General features: G+C 41.1%; 1 protein-coding gene across 2 annotated transcripts in view; it reads right to left on the bottom strand.

Annotated features, from left to right (window-relative positions):
* RYR3 (ryanodine receptor 3) overlaps window positions 1–20,369 on the bottom strand; it is a 264,337-nt gene that overhangs the window by 75,636 nt on the left and 168,332 nt on the right. The window contains exons 51-64 of one of the 2 annotated variants that reach the window (XM_060273292.1): window positions 19,965–20,146; window positions 19,247–19,325; window positions 17,911–18,000; window positions 17,495–17,641; window positions 15,776–15,838; window positions 15,002–15,077; window positions 14,647–14,770; window positions 13,207–13,322; window positions 10,985–11,052; window positions 9,948–10,069; window positions 6,256–6,305; window positions 4,714–4,774; window positions 3,565–3,803; window positions 1,340–1,421 (exon numbers count right to left, since the gene is read on the bottom strand). In XM_060273292.1, coding sequence (XP_060129275.1) covers window positions 1,340–1,421; window positions 3,565–3,803; window positions 4,714–4,774; window positions 6,256–6,305; window positions 9,948–10,069; window positions 10,985–11,052; window positions 13,207–13,322; window positions 14,647–14,770; window positions 15,002–15,077; window positions 15,776–15,838; window positions 17,495–17,641; window positions 17,911–18,000; window positions 19,247–19,325; window positions 19,965–20,146 — 1,499 coding nt within the window. The remainder of the gene's footprint in view (window positions 1–1,339; window positions 1,422–3,564; window positions 3,804–4,713; window positions 4,775–6,255; window positions 6,306–9,947; window positions 10,070–10,984; window positions 11,053–13,206; window positions 13,323–14,646; window positions 14,771–15,001; window positions 15,078–15,775; window positions 15,839–17,494; window positions 17,642–17,910; window positions 18,001–19,246; window positions 19,326–19,964; window positions 20,147–20,369) is intronic. The other variant, XM_035110794.2, reaches the window with a different exon arrangement.

Genomic DNA, 20,369 nt, shown 5'->3' with positions numbered 1-20,369 from the left:
ATCGAAGGCCGTCACAAGGGGGAAATAACCCTGCTCTGAATCACACTGAGAGGGTGCAGAATCCAGGAAACCCTACAGGGCAGCCCCTGCCATTTCCTCCTGGGGGAAGGAAACCAGCTGTGTCTCCTGCTTGTCAAGAGGCCATTATAAAGCCAGCACTGGGGGTACTTCCAAGGAGGAGCTGGATCTAGCCTCCAAAGAACATACTGCAGCCATTGCTGCTGCTGTGGCGGCAGCAGCAGTGGACAATACATTCTGTGAAGGTCAGAACTGCTGCCACCTGAGGTGGCCGCTTCACCTTGCCTCATGGGCAGCCCAGCCCTGACTTACAGGCAGGCAATACTGGTACGTTTAAGGCTTTAGAGAATTTCCAAGCACATTTAACAGGCAGCCACGTGGGAGCTGAAGGCATGGCAGCGCTTGCTTACACACTCACCATGTTTGGACCCAGCTCCTGGTAGGCCCTGCCGGAAATTGAACAAAGGGTCTTCTGGTTTCTCTTTAAGATTTCCAGACTCAAAAGAGAGCAGGACAATTAAAGGCACAGAAGTCCTGTCTTCTATTGAGTCTGGCAACCCTAGCAAGTGGCCTGTTCCCCATGTGGCCCACTGTTAGAGCCAGGCATGCAAGGGTGGTCTACCACTGTATTCTCTTCTCTGACAGTCAGCAATATACTCAATACGTAGGAAAGAGTCCTGTGACCACCACAATTGTGTGAATCTCCACTTGCAAGCTAATACTGTATTACTGGCAAGCTGTTCTGCCCGTCTCATTTCAGCCATCATTTATTTTGTCTGGATTTGTATGCACCCCACCCCCATTTCAGTTTTTCACAACTGATATTTAAAAAATGCAGACACACTGGTGTTCTAAAACACTCAGGAGCAAAATTTCACCAAAACATTGCTGGCTTCCAGTGAGCCAGGAGTAGCTATCGAGCAAAAGGCTGCATTGACCCATGGACAACCTGGGGTGGGGTGGGGCATGTAAAAGTGGGTGTGGCTGAAGTGTAGAAGTGGGCATGGTGAGAACTGCAGTCCTCAAGGCTGCCTTCTAGAAGCCTTTCCCAATACATTCTGAAGACAAGAAAGTGAACTAATGTTTGAAGGGAGGTGGGCACACCAACTACTGTTGGAGCAACCCAATTTCCTGCCTTCGAGCAGTAGGAAAAACACAGTCCCACTTGGAATGCCCAGTGGAGAATGCAAGGTATTATTTAGCTTGCTTGTAAGGAAATGCTTCAGCTACCAAAGGCATCTTTATAGAGGCACACTCTTAACTCAGCAATATGCTTAGAGCAACTTTTCATAGAGTATTCAGCTTTTTTTATGTTAAGTACCTTTCAACATAAATGTTCTTTCCAGTTCCAAGAGAGTACAGGCTACAAAGAATTCTGTAGCACGATACCTGGACATCACCTACTGGGGGAAAGAAAAGAAAAGAAAACACTTACGTTCAGCTAAGTCATGTTTTTAAATTGAATGTTTTGACCTCTTTATACAGTTTACCCAAACAACAGCCAATTGTTGTATATAGTACTCCCCTGATGCTTTATTCAATTTTATATAATTCTCTAAATAAAATTGTGGTGGTGGGCTCTCCTTCCTTAGAGGTTTTGAAGCAAAGGTCGAATGGCCATCTGACAGGGATGCTTTAGTTGAGATTTCTGAATTGCCATAGCTGCCAAGTCTCCCGTTTTCCCCGGGAAAACCCCTTTTTTACTTACCTTTTCCCGGTGGTCCCCCGTATCACTTCGTCTCCCGTTTTTCTCCGTTATTTTCTCCTGCCGGCGGCCACTTTTTTTCTTTCCGATTTGCCCTTCTATGGGCACCAAAAATGGCTGCCGCCAGCTTCAAAAGTCGCATCTACGCATGTCCGGAAGTGCATAGACGTGACTTCCGGTGTTGGCGGCGGCCATTTTGGTGCCCATAGATGGGCGGAGCGACACCGGAAGTTGCATCGGCGCACTTCCTGACATGCGTACAAGCAACTTTCGAAGCCGGTGGCGGCCATTTTGGGTGCCCATAGAAGGGCAAAGCGACACCGGAAGTTACATCAACGCAACTTCCGGTGTCAAATGGCTGCCGGTCCCAGATTCTGCAGTCTGGAACTTGGAAGGTATGTGAATTGCTGGCGCTTGGGATCCCTTCCTACCCGACAATGATATGATTATACCAATGCTGCCATTTTGGCTGGATACAAAGGTCATGTAATCAGAATTCTACTCACAGGAAGAGTGTTTCTGTCCTACCCTCACAGAAGGGGAAATTGGTTTTCATTGATTTTCTCTTTTCCCTGCATCCCACTGAAAACTTGCCTCTTAGGATCATAGCTGTCAACTTTGGGATTTGAAAATAAGGGATCAGCAGCAGCCTCACCTGTCCCGGGGACAGTCTACGGTATATCTAACAATCCAGGATAGCAGTGAGAAACGGCGCTGGAAGAAGGGAATTTCCAGCAAAAAAAGGGAAGGCTCACAGTTGTGGCTTGGAATAAGGGAGTTTCCCGCAAAAAAAGGGAGGGTTGACAGATATGCTTAGGATTAGGGGGCTCGCTGATACAGAAGGTTGTAGATGGGAAAGATAACTGATAAAAACTTCCTCCCTCCCTTCCATGAATGGAGGCCTGTGCTGGATCAAAGACTCTAGGATTCATGGAAGACAAGCCATCCAATATGTTCCTAGACTTAACAAAATTCTAAAATTGGACTGCTGTCTTAATTAATCACAAGGCCCATCCATCTCTCTCTCTCTCTCTCTCTCTCTCTCTCTCTCTCTCTCTCTCTCTCTCTCTCTCTCTCTCTCTCTCTCATCCCACACAGTCCCTATGAACCTGATGTAAAAGACTTTTGGATAAGTGGGTGTCTTTTAATTAACTTCAGCCATGGCCCCTGTGAACCACACAGAAGATAGGGTATCAGTCTCCACCAATGCCTGGTGTATTTCAGCCCAGCATTGATGTAAGAACCTTTGCCTAGGAAAAGTACCTAATGGGGTTGGCAACTTTTCCTTCTGTCTTTAGCAACTGAAAAACAGGCAAAGCTTCAACAGGCAAACTTCCCACCCTTTGATCCTTTTATGGCACAAGCTGCATCACTTGAATTTCTGCTGCAGGAGACCTCTCAGACAAAATGTGGCGATCCTCCATAAATAAAATGGATATCTTGACCACTTAGAATGAAAATCTAGCGACACTGAGGAAGCTACTGTTAATTTATCCCTGAATTAAAAAACACACACCCTGTATTCATCACAAAGGGCTCATAATTTATTAATAGATGAGGCTGGAAGCATATTACCTGCCATACAGCTTCCATGGAATCTATGTATTAAAAATGAAAATATAATGCAGCTAATTTCAGATTTTGCCATAGCTCATAGCATATTAGAATATTGTTAATAAGACAGGAAGTTAAATGCACACTTCTAAAAGAGCAAACGTGGTTTCAACTTCAGTTGAGTGCAAAGCCTTGACCCATTTCGGAATGAGCAGTGGAATCCTCACTCATTCCTAGTTACAACTGAAACAATATCTGAAAATCAAAGATAAAACTGAAAGACTTACATAGCAAATCGGTGCCAAAATGATGCTGAGCAACATGTTCAAAAATTGATGTTAGAACAGGCAACAATGCCACTGTTGTATAGTTGATATTCTGTGAGACCCCTTTAATTTGTGTACGGGAATGGGTAAATTTTCCAAGTTTAAGATTTTCTGATGTCTTCTCCAGATCTTCAGCTGCATTTTCAAAGAAGGCACGCAGTCCTGCCTTAACCAGCTCTGAACCTGATTTCATGACGGTTCTACAGGACAATTTATAGAACGTCACTTAGAAATCAAATGCCTATACTTTTCCATAGCAAATCTAGACTTCCTCAATTAATGTCTGTTTCTTTGAGATACAGGTGTCTACATTAACCAGACATATACCAGTAATTACATGGCTATTCAACAGTTCTTACTAAGCACGCTAAGAAACTATGTAGGAAATTATGGCGAGGAAGCTAATTTTAGTGCACTTGCACCAAGTCCTATAATGGTGAGATTATTTACCCTGGTGCCATGAAATGAGACTTACTTCTAGCAGGCTTCTGCACAGGGATACAAACATTACACATGTATCAGGAAAAGAGGCTTTCCTCTGCTTCTCAGTTATTGCTCAGTGTACATTTGCAGATTCTTTCTCAGACTCGGACGCCACCTAGGGGTGCTGGTTGGAAAATAGAGCATCTCCTGCTTAGATTGCAATTGCTAAAAAGGATTAGTAAAGCTGAAGTGAACTACTTTTAAAAACTGAAATTTTATAACCATGTTTTTAATCATTTTCTACTTTTGCAATTTACCTCTACGGGAAATGAAAACAACACCAAGTCTTAAGTTTTAATGATGAATTTTAAGTATTGCAAAATTCAACACTTTTATACCTTGCTTTCAACCAAACCTCCTGGACATACAATCTACAGATGTCTACTCAGAAGCCTACTCAGAAGTAAGTCTCAGCAAATTCAGTGAGCATACTCACCAATATGTATAGGATTACAGCCTAATCCCAGTATATGGGATATGCTATACATAGCTTTCAGAAAAATGTCCTGCTGGGAAGTAAATAATTTGGTTCCAATAATTCATTTGGGGTGGGGGGATATTTCTGGGGGGGAAATCTTTGGGTGAAATAGCATTCACATATAAGATTGATAAAAGGAGTAAACTTACCTTGTGTCTAGTGTCTGAGCTAAGATGTGTAGGCAGCTAACCATTGTAGCAGCATCACTACCTATTCAAAATGAATGGGGAAATGTGTTGCTCTTTTAAATTCTCTTTTTAAAAAGATAAAATATAAATTAACACATTTATTAAACATACTTATGCCGGGGAAATCTAATATATTATTCTTTTAACAAAAGTTGGAATCTTTGTTAATTTTTCTTTTTAAAAGGTAAAGGGGCCCCTGACCATCAGGTCCAGTTGTGTCCGACTCTGGGGTTGTGGCGCTCATCTCGCTCTATAGGCCGAGGGAGCCGGCGTTTGTCCACAGACAGCTTCCGGGTCATGTGGCCAGCATGACAAAGCTATTTCTGGCAAACCAGAGCAGTGCACGGAAACGCCGTTTACCTTCCCGCTGGAGCGGTCCCTATTTATCTACTTGCACTTTGATGTGCTTTCAAACTGCTAGGTGGGCAGGAGCTGGGACCGAGCAATGGGAGCTCACCCCGTTGCAGGGATTCGAACCGCCGACCTTCTGATCACCAAGCCCTAGACTTTGTGGTTTAACCCACAGCGCCACCTGGGTCCCTAATTTTTCTTCTTACATCATCTAATTATTAGATTAATGGATAGCATGTAGACTGCCCTTCCTACTTGCCTTATATATTTTCCCCATTCATAATTTGCTTGGATTTCTTTGATTAGAGGACTGCTAATCAGAAAATATGTAGAGTGTTCAGGGGAACCAAAAATCCAAAATATGAGAAGAAGTGCAGAATGTGCATCTCTGCCTTGCACCTTTAAGGCTCCAATCTGTGGTCTAATGCCTCAGTAGAAGGGAGCTGGGTCTCACCCTGCTCCTTCTCAGCTCTGAGCTATGATTGTCTCAAAGAGGAGCTTCAGAAGTCTTTCTTCCTTGGCATTTTCCTTCTTCAGCCTCTTCTAAGTGGCTCCACTCCCTCCCTTCACACTTGTGAGTAAGGACCTCACTCATGAGTAGGACATAGTCTTAGCTCCTGGCTGAAGAAACATTTATGAAAAAAATGTATCTGAGTTGGTGGGAGCTCCACCAAAGAAACTCACCGGCACCACCATAACCCCCAATAGCATTGCTCTGCAAATTATCAAGTTTCTTCTGAGCAGTTTGTGCAAGGATAGTATATTGTACTTAGCAAGATGCTATGATTGCTCCTCTGCAACATACTAAAATTTCTCATCCAGTAGTATCTAGTACTTTGCATGATATTATCATGCTCTTCTGCATTTGCTTAAATATATTATTGATAACACAGGAGTCAGAAAATGAAGTAGATGTATGTTGATACAGAAGCAGGAAGTGGGACTCGTAAACAATTTTACAAAATTGGCCCAGGGTATGACAGCAGGAGAGATTGAAAGGACACTACAAAGGGACAGTTCAGGGATATTTTATCTTTAAAAAAACACCTTTTCATGATTACTAGCTAAAAAGCAGTCAACAATTTCTCATCAACCCAGAAATCTCCCAGACAACTTGTGATGATAACTTAATGAAAATCTTTCTTAACTTACCAAAAAGTGAAATCCTATGTCTAACAAGAGCAGCAAGTTTGCAGAAAAGGCTAAAGCCGAAAAGAATGCAAAACAGCAGGAAAAATACAGAGGGGTTAAAGATTTGTTTAGATAATAAATTAATACAGTAGTGAGGAGCAACTGTGAGAATGGTAGATGTGAAACAAAGATACAAAGTATGTTTTGAATTAAACAGAAGCTGAGTTTGATAATAACTGCATTTAGAGATTATTTTCTATACATCTAGGGGGAAAGTGAATAGTATTCTAAAGATTTTTTTTTATTTTCTTTCACAAATAAGCTCTTTGACCACTATATGTTATGTAACCAAATCATTCTGTAATGGTTGTTTCTTTTTGAAGGTACAAAATAAAAGAACTTAAGAACGTGAAAAAATACAGAATTCAATTTTTTTAAAAAAAAAATCGATCACAAATAACAGTTATGTTAAAGCATTGCTACATAAGGTTATGGCACCAGAAGAAGAAAAATCTTATACTTTCTGCTTCATCAGTTCTCCTTTTAGCAACCAAATAGTAAGCAAGATGAAGTTGAGATGATAAAAGTCATCAGAAGATAATGGAAATAATTATTGGACTTACTTATGAGGGCTCTTTCTTGTCATGGAAAGGAGAACATCCTTTGATGGCTGACTCCTCCCATCCATTTCAAGAAGGCAGGACTTCCAGAGGCTTCTGGAATCTCTGCTGGGAGGAGGAAACCTCTCAGTTTTGGAGGCTTCCAACAGCTGAGGAACAAAAGATCATCTAACCAGAAATAAATTACTATTATTAAGTTCTAATACTGCAGTTTTAGTTAACTCCACCAGGACAAGAGGTCATTTCAAGATTCTAGTGCGAAATAATGCAGGATGCTCTCCTTTTCATGACCAGAAAGAACCCTCACGATAAGCAATGTTTTCCTAGGTCATGCAAGGATATCCTTCAAATTAATGTTAAGCACCAGAACCCATCAAGAGGTGAGACCTAACTTCAACACCCCCCCTACATCTGTGATAGGATTCTTTGCTCAAATTGTGCTTCAGTGAAGGTATTACAGATGTAGGTTTAACTGAGTGCCCATCCCGCAGCTACTCTTCAGATATAGGATAATGGTGGTTCAGTAATCAGAGCAGCTATGGTGCCTACCCTCAGACTCAATGTCCCAAAATACCTCCTGGTGGCTTGGTGCCCTGTAATTCGTACACTAATGTCATACAAAGGTCAGTATAGTTTAATATACGGACAAAGGAAGTACGCAGTTTAAAAAGCTGTAGGAGAATGGCTGGATTAAGAAACCCACCATGATTCAGTCTCCCTCTTCCTGTGGGGCCGTTTAAATGACCCCTGGATTTCCCTCTTCAGTAAGATCTACACACCTGTCTGAGATGTCTTCCCCCAACCCTCCTGTAAAAAGGAGCATTGGGGGGATGGGTTCATCACAAGGACCATACCCATAGGAAGAACAATTCTGTTTACAGTTATCTGTAACTGTCTCCATGATATTAGATCTAAAGGGAAAGCACAACACATCAGTCTTCAAGGAGTGAAACTGTCAATTCCTTTGATTTTCATTGTGCTTCATTCCTTATTTTTGTCAGACATCTTTTTCGTTGGACTACCACCCTCTATACACAGTGATGAAACCCAGGACAGAACGATTTGCCACCAACAATGGATGGCAGTAGAGGTCATCACTGAAGATTTTACCCGGTGATCAGGGTGGGTGAATCTGCAGCACTCCATATGCTGCTGGAATATTAACCACAGTGATCTCTATGGCCATCATGGTTGGGGCTGAATGGAGTTGCAGTCCAACAACATCCAGAGGGTCACACGTTTCCCATCTCTGCCCTAGATGCTCAGATGCTTTTAGACACAAGTGGAATAAATCAACCCGCTTGAGAGCAGTACATGTGAAAAGGACCTAGGAGTCTTGGTAGACCACAAACTTGACATGAGTCAACAGTGTGATGCAGCAGCTAAAAAAGCCAATGCAATTCTGGGCTGCATCAATAGGAGTATAGCATCTAGATCAAGGGAAGTAATAGTACCACTGTATTCTGCTCTGGTCAGACCTCACCTGGAGTACTGTGTCCAGTTCTGGACACCGCAGTTCAAGAAGGATACTGACAAGCTGGAACATGTCCAGAAGAGGGCAACCAAAATGGTCAAAGGCCTGGAAATGATGCCTTATGAGGAACGGCTTAGGAAGCTGGGTATGTTTAGCCTGGAGAAGAGAAGGTTAAGGGGTGATATGATAGCCATGTTCAAATATATAAAAGGATGTCATGTAGAGGAGGGAGAAAGGTTGTTTTCTGCTGCTCCAGAGAAGTGGACACGGAGCAATGGATTCAAACTACAAGAAAGAAGATTCCACCTAAACATTAGGAAGAACTTCCTGACAGTAAGAGCTGTTTCGGCAGTGGAATTTGCTACCAAGGAGTGTGGTAGAGTCTCCTTCTTTGGAGGTCTTTAAGCAGAGGCTTGACAGCCATCTGTCAAGAATGCTTTGATGGTGTTTGCTGCTTGGCAGGGGGTTGGACTGGATGACCCTTGTGGTCTCTTCCAACTCTATGATTCTATGATTCTAACCCTCCCAAATTGGATCCAGGCAGCTCCTGGAGGGATGCAGAATGTCCTACTTTGTTACCTCTTCAGCAGTGAGTCCCAAAACAAACAAACAAACAAACAAAAATCTAAGATAGAAACTTTACCAACTAGCTAAAACTAGTTATGGAGAACAGAGTCAAGAAAACAGCAACAACCCATACCTTGGAAAGTAATGGATACCATGCTACCTCTAGGTGAGGCTGGACAATATTTGAGAGGGCTCCCTCTCCCAACAGAGGTTCTGGAAGCCTTTGGAACCTCTGAATCTTTGAAGTAGATAGGAGGACTCACCCACAGAAGGATGTCCTCCTTCCATGAGCAAAAACCAAAACCATGAATAAACAACAACATAGGATTCTAAAGAATAAATAATACCAGGAGAGATTGGATAGTATTTTAATGGACTTACAAACAGAAAGTGAGAAACCAAAAGCAACATATTTGCATTTTAGAAAGATGTCTGATAAAGTGTTCTATATATAATACTGAACATGAGCAATAAAATCAGTATACTGTATTGTGAATGAAAACACTTAAGATATAATTTGAGAATTATATCTAGATTAAAACATCACTGAAAGTGAAATGTTTGGAAAAATCTTATTTAGTAACTTTAAAAAATCTATTTAGAAAAAAACAACAGCAAACCTATCTCCCCCAGGAGAATAATTTGAAAGAAAGACAAGAGAATCAGTGAGAAAATAAATAATGTAGAGAAATAAATAAAAATGACAGAATTCTGAACCAGTAAGAAAGGGGCTTAAAATGAGTTTTACTTCTTTTTGTCATTACATTTCTAACTAAATCTACACAAAAGATATGTATATAAAGTTATTCATGTTATTTTTCATATTATTCTTCTATTATCTGCATCACCAAAGTGTAAGGTGACTATATGAAGAGGCACATGTGTGACCACTCAATGTGGACTAATATGATTAAAATAAAGGTTTGGATTATAAAAAAATAACTGGCTAGAGTTATAAGGATATATGAAATAAATATTTTAAAGAGCCTAATACCTTTATTATATCATAATTTTTCCAGTGTCATAGACTGTATTTTTTCTTACTTACATACCTTGCTACCATTTCTTTTTCTTTATTTGAAGCATATCCACTACTGCTGAGTGGCTTAGTTGGGGAGGAGAGGAAATACAGGCAATGGTTGGTAAAGTACTGGTCAACGAGTGGAAGCAGAACCTAGGGAATTCAGATAAAAAGTTTTAGCTTTTACTTGTAAAAAGGATGAAGTTAACTTTTTTAAAAAATGAAGTTTAAAAGTTTACAGTTGAAAAATGTAACCAGTTAGCAATTCCTTTAAGTTTTAACTTGTTAATTAACTCATTAATTCCCACGATGGCATTTATTCTTTTTCAGTCCGTATCTTACTTTACACTCTCCCTTCATACCTCTCAACTTCCTGTTCCTTATCTACCCACCATCTTTCTCAGTGTTTAGTGAGGTTTTGATCCCAGGCAAAATGAAAATCCTCTCTCACAGAAATCAGACTGCAACCGGGGTGGTTCTTCAGTCTGAATGAATAATACACAACCTGTTTTGGATGAAAACAACTCTCCTTGAAGAAGAAGGTGAGCTGCTTGGGGGTACTCTTGGATCCTACACTGTCATCGGAGGTACAAGTGTCCCTCTATCCCTGCTTTACTTAAACCACCACTATTCCACTCTTGGTGTCCCTCCCTTCTTGCTCCCTTGCCATGGCCACTGCTGTGTATAACCTGCCTTTACTTTGTCCTCCAACCCTGTCTCAACATCATCTAAACCCAAGACTGTGATGAAGCACTACAAATCTTCCAATGCAGGCTGCATGGTGGCAGCCCTACATTGAGAGAGAGAGAGAGAGAGAGAGAGAGAGAGAGAGAGAGAGAGAGAGAGCATAGCCGCCAAGTTCTCGCTTTTTTTAAGGGAAATTCCCTCTTGCTGAATAGGCTTCCTCGTGAGAAAAGGGAAAACTTGGCAGCTATGGAGAGAGAGAGAGAGAGACCAATTTATTTGGTTTTCTTTACAAAATCTCAACATTAATACATACTATATTCTTGCATTACTGTGAAAGTTAAAGTAGTTTAGTTTTTTTTTTTAATGTAACAACTCACTCACTTTGGCAAAGAACTTAATTTCTTGGTCATGTGGGGATTTCTCTGTTTTTCCGCTGGTGACAATAGCTTCTGGAGAGAAACAATAAAACAGTAAATAACACTTGGCAAAAATGTCGATTTATGTCTTCCACAGGCTTTTGAAATATCTGAAGTCAAAATTTCAGATGCACCAACCATATGATCCATAGGAACAGAAGAGGCAACTATGTTCTCCTATTCAGTGATCAACTTGTGATAAATGATAAAGCTGCTTAAGATCTTGTGGACACTGCAGATGAAGTGAGAAAGTCCGTCTGTGTGTGCTCAACTATTTCTGAATATCCCCCCTCCAAAATGAGTTTCTTTTTTTCTTTTCTTTTTTGAAATGGTTTTTCATTTTATGTGCTGCTTCATTTATGTGAAGCACAAATAACTTTATGGCATCATGTAATCACAGTGGGTGAATCACAGGAACAGACAAGAACAAACCCAAGAGATATTTTTTAATGACATATTTTGGTAGAGTCTTAGGGTACCTCTTTTTAGGGTGGGATATGGCCCATAGGTTACAGGTTTGGCAAAAAGAACTGTTGGCGTACCTGAAGTGTAGATTTAGGAGTGGGATGTTGGGGACAGTGGAATGGGTAAATCCTCTCACATGACCGGAAGCCATAATAATAATAATATATTCTGCTGTTTTTATATTGTTTTAACCTTCTCTTAATTTTATAGAGAAGAATCCTTGGAAAGAGTCGGACACGACTAAACAACAACAACAACAAATTTTATACTTCTTACTGAATTTTGTTGCTTTAATGTTGTAAAGCAATCTAGAATCAACTGGTAAAAGTATGGTATACAAATTTCAAAAATAAAAATTGCACTTGGGTGGCCATACTAACTCAAATGGAGAATCAGTAGCATGCCTAACCTCACCTTCCTGTTCTCCACACTATTCAACATTGCTTTGAAAGGAGCTTCTTAAATGTGAAGGGTAAGTGAGCATTCCTTTTTTCTGTCTTGAAAGACGTGTGAACACAAAAGACCACAAAGCTCGTGTGCACACAATTCCCTTGAAGATGCTTGGCCAGCATCTTCACCCACCATCAAAGCTTCTCTCTTCCCTCCTGAGGCAGGAGATGGGGAAATAGAGGCAGCAGTTGAAAAAGCTCCAAGCACCCTTGCCCCTCCTGGGGGCAGCATTCTGTAGGGAAACTAGTGCTGAGGACACTTTCTTCTGTTGGAAAGAACACAGAGCGATCTTTTCTCACCGGGGACTCTGCATTAACAGTTTGTGTGCTATTCCTTTGAGAAAAAAGCACCATGCGGGTGGGACTGGCATTTTCTGCATGACATTCACTCTGGACAAGGGTTGTTGTTGTTTAGTTGTTTAGTCGTGTCTGACTCTTCGTGACCCCATGGACCAGAGCACGCCAGGCACTCCTGTCTTGCACTGCCTCCCGCAGTTTGGTCAAACTCATGTTCGTAGCTTCAAGATCACTGTCCAACCATCTCGTCCTCTGTCGTCCCCTTCTCCTAGTGCCCTCAATCTTTCCCAACATCAGGGTCTTTTCCAAGGATTCTTCTCTTCTCATGAGGTGGCCAAAGTATTGGAGCCTCAGCTTCCCGATCTGTCCTTCCAGGGAGCACTCAGGGCTGATTTCCTTAAGAATGGATAGGTTTGATCTTCTTGCAGTCCATGGGACTCTCAAGAGTCTCCTCCAGCACCATAATTCAAAAGCATCAATTCTTTGGCGATCAGCCTTCTTTTTGGTCCAGCTCTCACTTCCATACATCACTACTGGGAAAACCATAGCTTTAACTATACGGACCTTTGTCGGCAAGGTGATGTCTCTGCTTTTTAAGATGCTGTCTAGGTTTGTCATTGCTTTTCTCCCAAGAAGCAGGCGTCTTTTAATTTCGTGACTGCTGTCACCATCTGCAGTCATCCCTGGACAAGGGATGTTTCCTTAAAGGGAAAGCCACATTAAGGGTGCCTGTCATGGCCACCTCTCCTTTTCCCTTCTCTTGCTCAGATATGTGTGGTGTGGTGGGCTCAGGAAGATGGGGCAGACAGAGGCTGCCGTGGATGCTCAATGTGCAAGGTCAAGCAGACCTGCAAACACTTCTGCACAGCAAGTAAGGATCAGTCCATGCCACTTAACAAGGAAATGACAACAATAGGGAATGTAACCGAATTAGGGTAAAATCTGCCTTTCTGATTAGTAGCCTACAGAAACTTACCCAAATGTGCAATGAATTCTTGAGCAGAGTCAACGTATTTGAGAATCTTCTTCAGAAATTTATAGGCAAACCTCTTTTCCATGGATGAAGCATCTATCGCCATGCCACTTAAGCCTCTAGTAAAAAGAAGCATGTTTGCTTAATATTAATGACTTCAAGCTGAGCTACCTTATCATATTGTACATGTTACTTTTGAAACATTATTTGAAATTGCCCATTTTTTTAGGGTTGCAGCTTCTAAGTGGGAAAAGGGGACCATTCATTTACCATAAATGTATTTTTGAGGGGGCCCTAAAATGTTGAACTGAAAATGTTGACCTGCATAGGCAAAGCTGAGAAACTGTAAATGCTCTGGGTGGATTGGCACATGGAGATGGGCCTTGATGAAATCTGCTGAAGCCAGGTAGTTATGCCTCCCAAATGGAGAGCAGCGTTTCCATACAAAAAATTCAGTACGTTACAAACTTGTTCAAGAATTTCAACTCCAATATCACCTGCCAAGTGCTCTCTTTCTTTGGAACAATAAACACCTGAAAACCTCTGTTCTGAGGTTACTTGCTTGACTGCAGCTATCTGAAGAAGATGACCTATGGCTGTTTGCATCAATTCCTGTTTCTCTGGATTTCTGAATATCATGTGAAGTGACTTGGCAGAAGGGTTTGAAATTCTATCCAATACCCTTGACATAATTCTTCACCCAGGGATCCAATTTGCTTGCTTCTCACCTGGTAGCAACATGAAACAACCCACACCCCCATTGGTGGCTGTGGAGAGTCAAAATTGATTTTGCTGCACTCCTCCTCTGGATGGTGCAACATCTGGGAAACTAGGGTGCTGCTCTAGAGCCATAGGATGCACCTAGACAGAGCCATAGGATGCACCTAGCCACAATCTCACCAACAAGGAGGAACCGATCGACAGTACTGGGAACCTTGGGAGGAAGTAATCACACCCTCTTGCGTTTCATGATATGGAGGCAAGGGAAAGCTGAGTGTAGCTGGACATGCACTCTGGACTTTAAGAAGGCCAATTTCAAAAAGCTGAAAGAACTACTGGGAAAGGTCCCATGGTCAAAAATACTCAAAGCGAAGGGAATTCAAGATGGGTGGGAGTTTCTTAAAGGTGAAATATTGAAGGCACAAATGCAGACAATTCCAACAAGTGAGAAAAGTGGGAGGCATCTAAGGAATATGGTGTGGCTTCATAAGGAGCTTACAAATGAGCTGAGATTTAAGAAGGCCATGGAAGAAAGGTTAAACCATGAAGGAAGAGCATACATGAGTAGCCAACAAGGTCAAGTGGGCCAAAGCTCAAAATGAGCTCAGGATTGAGAGGTTAAAAATACTTGGGAAAAGGTTTATTTGGCTATGTTCAAAGCAAGAGGAATAAAACAAAAAACTAGGGCAACACAAGTTATTTACACAGTGATATACAACTTGCCTGGATATGACAATGCCATTCACTAGAAGAAATTTAAACAGTTCTTGTGCTTTCTCTCTATCCCGAGACTTTTCTTTGGCTGTCAAAGTGTCATACGGTACCAATAAAGGATGGCTACCTCCACCTATGGTAAGATAAGAGAATTGTTAATAGTTACAATAGGAATTGACAGACAAACTAAGGCGGCGATTGTCATTTTGTCTACTTAGAGGTAAGTCCCATTGAATTCCATTGATCTTACTCCCAAGTAAGTGGGTTTAGGACTACAGCCTGAGGCTAGTCTTATCATGTCACCTGTATTTTCAGATATTCCCCTACTGAATATCAGGTTTCACATAAAACATTTCAGTCTTACCTTTACTTTCCAATTCAGTTTTCTTCTTTTTAGCCCAAATGTTATGATAGTTTTCTGCTACCACTTCAACCATTCCCTGTATCGCCACCAAATCAAGAAGGAATAATCCAAAATCAAAAGAAAAATATACCAGAGCATGTATAATACATTTTTCAGAAATATATACAGTGGTACCTCGCAAGAAGAATGCCTCACGCAACGAAAGCGTTTCGCGATGTTTTTGGTGACTCGCAAGACGAAGTTTTCTATGGCTGTGCTTCGCAAGACGAATTTTGTGTGTGTTTTTTTGGGGGGGTTTGCCACGACAAACCGTGCTTTGCAAGACAAAATTATCGCAAGACGAAGCAACTCGCGGAACGAATTAATTTCGTCTTGGGAGGCATCACTGTATTATAGTATTTAAATACTGTATATCATTTATAGTAAGTGTTACGCAGGGAAGGAGGAATACCTATGAGGGCATCTGCCTGGGGAAAGGCTTTTTCCATCTTGTGTCTCCCAATGCTTTGTTACATAGATGGAGTCAGGGGGATTACCACCAAAAAGAATGCCCTTTATGGCTCATGGTGTGGGGTCCTAGGAAAATGAGGACCTATTTATGTTGGATGTGGTTTGTTTGAAATGCCTTATGGTTATGGCACTTTCTGTTCTGTGGCCAGAGCAGGTCTCCCCACAGTACTTTTGAACATAAGGACACACTCTTGCTGGCCCTTGTTGCTCTTATTTAAGTATGGATAGGTGTTTTCCTACATTTTTGAATAGTCTTATACAAACCTGGATTTCTCTGGAGAGTACAACATTTGAAAGATCAAGTGGTGCTGGGTTGTATCCATTTCCCTATTATTAAAAGGAAGAGTTAGTGGTTGTTGGGTTTTGCTTGCTTTTTGCATATTTAGATTCTTTACATGTCAATCTATATTGAATGAAGTTATTTTAAGGATGCAAAATGCCTGGTGCTAAGTGTTCTTAAAAACTGAAAGTAGGGTGAAATTGAGTTAGTACCATCGTACTTGTGGAAAGGCTTTTGATCCAGTAGAAGCATCCTTTAATGCAGCAGGAGAGTAGATTTTTTGCCAATATCCTGCAGTCCCCCCATCCCCTGAAAATCAGCTCCAGAGTGTTGGGGAATTCTCTAGAACAGGGTGGATGGTGGCATGGAAGCCTGGAAGGAGCCATGTTCCTTCAGTTCCTGACAAGCTAAATTCCTGCCACTACAGAGAAAGAGGCTTGCTGAGAGCCCATACAAATGCTGACACACAAGACCTATGAAGTATCAAAGTGTAAGGGAGTATGATGAACTCAAATTTAGACCCCCCTGCACCAGAAAGATGTGTCTTTGTGGAGCCATGTTCTACAGGTGTGAGTGCTAAGTCCACAGATTCCTGTGCAATGGGGTCGGGCTGCATAGTGTAGATCAGTGGTTCCCAACAGGTGGTCCGGGGACCCCCAGGGGTCCGTGAGCTATGCCAGAGGGGTCCGCAAGATGCTATTAGAATAAAAAATATATTAAATATATTTCGTATGATAACAGATTTTTTGTTTTGGCCGCTTCCTGCATGAGCAGAGTCTAGCGCAAAACTAGAATTAGATAGAGGCAGTAGTTCTGCTGTATGCCGCAAGGACTACAAGAAACTTGGAGATAAGGCAATGAAAAAGATCCTTCCATTTGCAACCACATATCGGTGTGGGCAAGCATTTTCTTCCATGTGTTTCATGAAAAACAAATATAGGAATCGGCTCGACATGCGGTCGGATTTCAGAGTGAAAGTTTCAAGTTTGGAACCTAATATTTCAGAAATAATGGACTCAAAGGACAGATTTAACTCATCTCATTAAGAACTGAAAACTAAAACTAACTGTATACTGATGGAGTACTCTGTTGTAACTGTAAAAAACGTATAAATATAAAATATAAAAAGACTCTTAATTTGGCTCTCACTTTTTAATTTTAGGATTAGGAATTAATGGGGGTCCTTGTCACAATAGCGGCTCGATGAGGGGTCCTCAAGAAAATTTTGTTGGGAACCCCTGGTGTAGATGACAGTGTACAGCTGGGAGCAAGGCAGGAAGAAAGCTAGAGCTGCTGTTCTCCCACAGCAAGGTAAGATCTATCTAGTTTGCATATTCCTCCCTGTGGAGCAAGTGGGAGGGAAAATAGCATTCTATTAAAAACTGTATTGTGTTGAAAAACTTTCCTCACAAATAAGGGCTGAGTCACCTGATCATTAGATATGAAAAAGTCACAATAAATTGGCAACTGGAACAATTTGCAATGGGGGAATTGCTATCGTGAATGTTCCAACATGCTCTCCATCTCAGAGTGTGGCAAGCAATATTTCACAGGACTAGCTCACCACACCAATATTCCTACAAAGGTGTTTTGTTTTTTTGTTTAAATAAAAATAGCAAAATAGAAATAGCATTAGTTTGCAGGGAGAAAAAATGAGCTCATATTTTTCTCTAGTCTTATTTTACAAGAAAGTTCTGCCTTACTTGGCTGGACTGTGATATGCTACGGAGCTTTTCACTTTCGCGTTGTTGTACCATTGGATCTCCTTCTTTTGTCCTTTCTAGGCTCCATCCCATTGCTAACATGGTTTTAAGAGATTCTCTGGCAGGCCATCGATAGATTTCCTTTTCCTTAAAAAAAGATATATACAAATTTTGTAACATTTCACCTAGAATAAGTCTAAGCTGGAGTATTGCACAAAGGTCTTCTCATTGTATACAATTTGGAAAGCGAAATTTAACATGATTTTGATTTAAATCTTGTCATATTTTAATGCTTATTAAAACGATGCACCTTGGAGCATCAGTGATATCCATGTATTCATGAAACATGCAAACAAAACATGCACACACAATATGTAGTTTCATTTAATGATGCAGTTTGACCTTTCCTTTATTACCTTTTCAGTCAGTGTTCTAAAAGGCCTCATTAAAGGATGTGTCTTCACATTTTCATCGAGTGAAGATGCATACTTCCACCCACTATTATTCTGAAACAGACACATAATTCACACAACATGTAATTAGCCAATGGAACAAATTATCTGGGACGGCCACTATAAGTAATTGCTTTTTTTTTAAAGGACTAATCTTAGAAAATGGCAAGAGGCAAGAACCAAAACTCCATGCTCAGATCCAAATATGATACTGCCTGATTTTCCAGATGCTAAATACAAAATGAAGCTATCAGCACTGTGCTTTGGGTGAATATTTTAGCGCAACTGCACATGTATCCCAGTTTGTCTGTTTTTTTTGGAGATAGCTCCATTTCCACCATACACAGAATGAAGAAACAGACCCACCACAAAAATGAAACAGAAAGAAAATCTCTACAAAATTACTGTTTAAATCATACCCCTGATAAGATTGGAGAAATATTCCCATGTGAACGGGAAGAACATAGACACATAGGATTTCTGCAATTCTTTGCTTTCTGGAGCTGCTGGGTTCTGTGTCATTGTGTAGATACATGTAGGTAAAGGTAATGGTAAAGGACCCCTGGACAGTTAAGTCCAGTCAAAGGCAACTATGGAATTGTGGTGCTCATCTCACTTTCAGGCTGAGGGAGATGGTGTTTGTCCACAGACAGCTTTCCAGGTCATGTGGTCAGCATGACTAAACCGCTTCTGGTGCAACAGAACACCATGCCAGAAACCAAAGCACACGGAAAGGCTGTTTACCTTCCCACCACAGTGATACCTATTTATCTACTTGCACTGGCATGCTTTCGAACTGCTAGGTTGGCAGGAGCTGGAACAGAGCAAAGGGAGCTCACTTGGCTGCGGGGATTCGAACCGCCAACATTCTGATCGGCAAGTCCAAGAGGCTCAGTGGTTTAGACCACATGCCACCCACATCCCAATACATGTACTTCCTGTTCATATAGTATTATTATCTGCACATGTATAAACAAGCCAAAATGTTATGATTTCCCACTACTAGTTAAAAGTTAAGGTATTGCTAAGGACACAGACTATTTCAGACTGAGTCAATTTTGGAGGAAGTTGCAAGAACCACTGCACTTTACTGCATTCAGAGGCTGCCAGAAGATCCCCAGGTATTTTGAGAGAAAAGAGAAAAAGAAAGAGAGAGAAGCATTACTAGACAGTGCTGCTCTGGTATAACATTTTAGGTGTCTGAAAGGCAAATCTGTCATGGAGATAAATTGGACAGATTTCTAACATTCAACTCTCATTGTCCTTCTTTGACAATTGTCAGATTTATAATAATCCGTACCTTGTCACAGGCCCATTTGTCATGTGTATGTTCAGCGTACTTGTTGACAATATACTCCAACTTTTCAGGAAGTGTAAAACTGGAAACACAAAAGAGCAATATAATTTATAATTTGCTCCAATTGGGCATATGGATATGCCTATGTATGTATATCAATTTCCATGACTAAATACTTAAAACATTATCTGGATATTGATGAGAGGTTACATTGTTAACATATTCACAAGAACTGATGTTTTCTCATCATGATTCTGTTTACATGCACTAGCCAACCCAAGAATTGCAATGATGCACCTGGGTGACTTGTAAGAAGGGGCTGGAGAAGCAAGGAGTCGTTACAGCTTTATACTGTCATGTATGGCCCATTCTCTTTTACTCTCCCCTCACCTTTCCTCCATTTCCACTGGGCTTCTGGGAACAGGCTGCTCTTGCAAGAGGCCTGAACTGACTGCTTGCGTTGGTCTTTCCCCACCTCGCTCTTTCCATCACTTGATCCATTTCACAGTCTACCCTTCAATCTTTTCCCTCCCAACCGTACTTTTCTCCCTCCAGGCTTAATGAAATTAGGCCAGGGCCTGCAGGAAGTAAGATAAATACTGCAACCCTTTAGCCACACGTTCTCTACCCCTTGTGCCAAAGAGATAGCGAGGTCCCTGCTAGGCTGGAAAAAGAATCCCAGATTGATTAGTGTATTATGAGTGAGGCACTTATGACTTACTTCACTGTGTTGATAGGTTTGGGATCAAAGTTCCCTTCAGCATCCACTGAAGTCTGCTTTTCTAAAACTGAGGTAATTCGGGTGTCTAAATAATCTGGGGGCAAAGCCCCGGCTATTGCACTTAAACAAGGCAAGGCCATTCGGAAAAGCTCTGGATCATACTTCTGCAGGAGAGATAGGAACTGGTTGGAAAGTCCAATAGAAAAACATGCAAAATATTAGTTAAGGCAACACAGCCATATAGAAGCAGCATTAGTAGATGCTGATAAATGAAGATTTATTTATTTTTTAATGCAGGCACCTAGCAGAAAACCAAGCTACATTTATATATTGTTTATATCAATTGTTTGAAGGCTTTGTTCATAGATGATTTTTTTAAGACTAAAGAAGTTGTGTCAGTTTATT

Source organism: Zootoca vivipara, chromosome 1 (assembly GCF_963506605.1).
Source record: "Zootoca vivipara chromosome 1, rZooViv1.1, whole genome shotgun sequence".
In the NCBI taxonomy this organism is placed as follows: Eukaryota; Metazoa; Chordata; class Lepidosauria; order Squamata; family Lacertidae; genus Zootoca; species Zootoca vivipara.
The sequence above is the reverse complement of the archived record's forward strand: the minus strand, read 5'-3'. Positions and strand labels throughout refer to the sequence as shown.